The sequence below is a fragment of the Gossypium hirsutum genome, chromosome D01, assembly GCF_007990345.1.
Source record: "Gossypium hirsutum isolate 1008001.06 chromosome D01, Gossypium_hirsutum_v2.1, whole genome shotgun sequence".
NCBI lineage: Eukaryota > Viridiplantae > Streptophyta > Magnoliopsida > Malvales > Malvaceae > Gossypium > Gossypium hirsutum.
Window position 1 is genome coordinate 20,605,614 of NC_053437.1, and position 4,296 is coordinate 20,609,909.

Genomic DNA, 4,296 nt, shown 5'->3' on the forward strand with positions numbered 1-4,296 from the left:
TTTATATATATTACGTAATTTATAACACATAAAAGTTAAATTTTATAATGTAAATATTAAAATATGTAAAGATGATTATATATAAAATTTTAATAAATAAAAATATATAAAATTATTAAATATTAAATATTAAATTAAAAATAATACAAATTTATTTTTAAAATTTATTTAAAAATAATATAGACAGATCTAAATTTGATTTAGATTAGCAATTTATAAATATAAATCGATTTAAACAATCCTTTAAGCCTATATTTATAATTGGACCGAATTTAAACAACTTAAAATATGTTAATATCATATTAAGCAACCATAAAAAAATAGTAACAATTGATTAATAATGGTCTCGTGTACCATTGGAATTCTATAAATACCATGCATCAATGTTTTTGAGCTTCATCTCCTTTCCATACTCGTACACACAAATTGCTTTGGCAAAAATATGCCTTCGTCTTCTTCCCAGCAACTTGCATTTCTGCTTTTCATTTTATATGTCAAATGTTTATTTGTTTCCATTGAATCAAACACAAGCCTTGTTACAGACAAGGAAGCCTTGCTCTCATTCAAGTCACAAATAAAAACTTCGGGGTTTCCCAATCCTCTTTCACAATGGGACCCAAACTCATCTCCATGTAACTGGACTGGAGTTGTCTGCAACAAACACAACACCAGGGTGGTTGAACTCAACCTCTCTGGGTTTCATCTTGAAGGCTCCATAAGCCCTCACGTTGGGAACCTTTCGTTTCTTCATTCCCTTCAACTTCAAGATAATCAACTCTCGGGTGAATTGCCTGATCAAATGTGGAATCTGTTTCGCTTGAGAGATTTAAATATGAGCCAAAACAGCTTATATGGTGTGATTCCATCGAATATAAGCAAATTGACTGAGCTCAGATCTCTTGATTTGATGACGAATAAGATTACTGGAGCTGTTCCCGAAGATCTTGACCAGCTCGTCCAGCTTCAAGTTTTGAACTTGGGACGAAACCTTTTCACAGGTACTATTCCAGTTTCTATAGCAAACATTTCGTCACTCCAGACTTTGAATTTGGGCACCAATAATCTTACTGGAGCAATTCCCACTGAGTTGAGCCATCTTCGAAATTTGAAGGAACTTGACCTCACCATCAATCATCTAACAGGGACTGTTCCTTCTTCCATGTACAACATGTCTTCCCTCGTTGTTTTGGCCTTAGCTTCCAACCATCTTTGGGGCAGGCTTCCCTATGATGTTGGGGTTACACTCCCTAATCTTTTGGTTTTCAACTTTTGCTTCAATGAATTCACTGGTGGAATCCCGGGCTCTTTGCACAATCTCACCAATATAAAAATCATTCGCATGGCACACAATCTTCTTCAAGGGACAGTGCCACCGGGTTTGGGAAATCTACCGTTTCTAGAAATGTATAACATTGGGTTTAATAAGATTGTTACCACAGGTGACGATAGTCTTGAATTCATCATCACTTCTTTGACAAACAGTTCTCGTCTAAAGTTTCTTGCTTTAGACGGTAATCTTTTGGAGGGTGAAATTCCAGAATCCATCGGCAATCTTTCCGAAGTGCTCTCGAAATTGTACATGGGAGGCAATCATATTTCTGGCAACATACCACCGTCCATTGCCCAACTTAGTGGCTTGACTTTGCTTAATTTGAGTTACAATTCCATCTCTGGCGAAATCCCACCTGAGATGGGTAAACTGGTGGAACTGCAAATGCTGGGTTTGGCTGGAAATCAGATTTCTGGTCGGATTCCAACCAGTCTTGGTGATCTACGAAAGCTAAACCAAATCGATTTATCTGGAAATCAACTGGTGGGTCAAATACCTTCTAGTTTTCAGAACTTTCAGAAACTGCTTTCCGCGGATTTGTCCAACAACAGGCTCAATGGAAGCATCCCCAAAGAAATTCTCAATATCCCTAGTTTGAGTACTGTGTTGAACTTTTCCAGGAATTCTCTCAATGGACCTTTACCAGAAGAAATAGGGCTTCTGGAAAGTGTTGTTGCAATTGACCTGTCTATGAACCATCTCTCTGGTAATATTCCCAGCTCCATTGAAGGTTGCAAGAGCTTGGAGAAATTGTTCATGGCTAAGAATATGCTATCAGGCCCAATTCCAGGAACGATTGGGGAACTGAAAGGCTTGGAAACGTTAGATCTCTCATCAAACCAACTTTCAGGCTCCATTCCTACGAATCTTCAGAAACTACAAGTTCTTGAATCATTGAACCTCTCTTTCAATGACTTGGAAGGAAGCTTACCTAGCGGTGGGATTTTCAAGAATCTTTCAAGCGTCCATTTGGAAGGAAACAGAAAGCTTTGCTTCCCCTTGGCTTGTAAAAACACGCGTGGCCGCCATGAAAGATTAGTCAAGATTTATGTTAGTATAGCTGTAATTACGACCTTTGCTTTATGTTTCATCATGGCATCGTTGTTCCACATAAAAAAGGGCAAACCAAAAGCCACAAGAACTTCTGAACAACTGAAGGAGCAACATCAGATGATCTCTTACCATGAGATTCGCAGAGCAACAGGGAATTTCAACCCTGGAAACTTGATTGGAAAAGGGAGTTTTGGCTCAGTTTATAAGGGGTATCTTAATGGCGTTCATATCGCAATCAAGGTCCTTGATGTAGCGAGAACCGGATCCTGGAAGAGCTTCCGAGCCGAATGCGAAGCTCTGAGAAACGTAAGGCACCGCAATCTTGTCAAGCTAATCAGTTCATGCTCCAGTGTGGACATAAAGAACGTGGAATTCCTGGCCTTGGTGTATGAGTTCCTCACCAATGGAAGCGTCCAAGACTGGCTTAAAGGAAACAAAAGGAATGCAGATGGGGAAGGGTTAAATGTCATGGAAAGATTGAATGTGGCCATTGATGTAGCTTCTGCATTAGATTATCTGCACCATGACTGTGAAGTTCCAGTGGTGCACTGTGATTTAAAGCCCAGCAACATTCTTTTGGACCAAGACATGACTGCCAAGGTCGGAGATTTCGGGTTGGCAAGGTTGCTGATGGAGAAATCAAGCAGTCAACCTTCCATTAGCTCCACGAATGTCCTCAAGGGTTCTATAGGTTACATACCTCCAGGTTAGTGCCACAAATGGCCTAATTTTTTTTCTCTCTATTCAGTTCAACTAATGAATAGGTTGTGGTACAGAGTATGGATTTGGAGAGAAGCCATCAACAGCAGGGGATGTTTACAGCTATGGAGTGATGTTGCTTGAGTTATTTACAGGAAAGAGTCCAACCCACGAGAGCTTTGCGGGAGAACTTAATCTAATTAAATGGACACAATCGGCTTTCCCTTCCAAAGTGCAGCAAATTCTAGATCCTGAACTGCTATTGTTGCTGCAGAATTTGCAATATGATAGCCAACCGATAAACCCAGAGACACAGCATGATTATTTAACAACAATCATTGGAGTGGGACTCTCTTGTACTTCGGTTTCTCCTGATGGACGGATCACCATGAGAGACGCCCTTCGCAAGCTTAAAACGGTGAAGAGCACTCTCACCAACCCTTCACCTCCCGCAAAAAACAGAGCATGAATCACATATAAAAATCTGTAAAGGTTAAACCATGCTTTCATATATAGTAGTACTAAGCGAAGATCATGTTTGGATCCATTATGGTGCTGCCCTTGTAGCTTGTAACTTAATATGCCACTGTAGTAAGTCAATAAAATGAGCCAAGGCTTGTGACCAAAACAAAAGCTCTGACTGTTCGTTTCCAGTTTTGTTCCCCATTTTTTACATAAAATAAAAACCAGCTTGAATGAAAGACAATGAAGGGTTTGGTCTTGGTGGGACCTTGTTCTGTTACATAAATCCTCAAGTCTTTTTTAACTTGGGATTAAGGCTTGCTTGTTTAGCAATCAATTAGTTGATTTCCTTAAACGAAAATACATGTGGAAGGCAAGGTTATGTAATCAGAAGAAGTTGATTTGTGACAACCAATACCAAATCGCAGTCATATGAAGCAATAGTTGAGGTCGTTTTGGTAGGTTGAGCAAAAATGATGAGAATTGTTAAATTTAATTTTTGAAGTGTGTTCTGGTTATATTTCTTTCCTCATATATATAATAAGGTTTTCACATAAAAAAGGTAATAATTAGGCTTAATTTTATATTAGATTTGTGACAAGTATCACTATAGTATAGTTTTATATTTAACTTAAAATTTGACAATATTTCCTTTTTAGGATTCTCCTCAAATAACATATTAAATTATATATTTTAAAATTGGAATATATATATTTAAAATATCACACCCAAAAATGGGTTTAGAAGAAATA

At 38.1% G+C, this 4,296-nt stretch overlaps 1 protein-coding gene across 1 annotated transcript; it reads left to right on the plus strand.

Annotated features, from left to right (window-relative positions):
• The first annotated feature begins 382 nt into the window (after positions 1 to 382).
• LOC107921107 (probable LRR receptor-like serine/threonine-protein kinase At3g47570) lies at positions 383 to 3,970 on the plus strand. Its single transcript, XM_016850979.2, has 2 exons — positions 383 to 3,089; positions 3,160 to 3,970. The coding sequence occupies exons 1-2, from the start codon at positions 443 to 445 to the stop codon at positions 3,549 to 3,551; spliced, it is 3,039 nt and encodes a 1,012-aa protein (XP_016706468.2). The 5' UTR covers positions 383 to 442; the 3' UTR covers positions 3,552 to 3,970.
• The last annotated feature ends 326 nt before the right edge of the window (positions 3,971 to 4,296 follow it).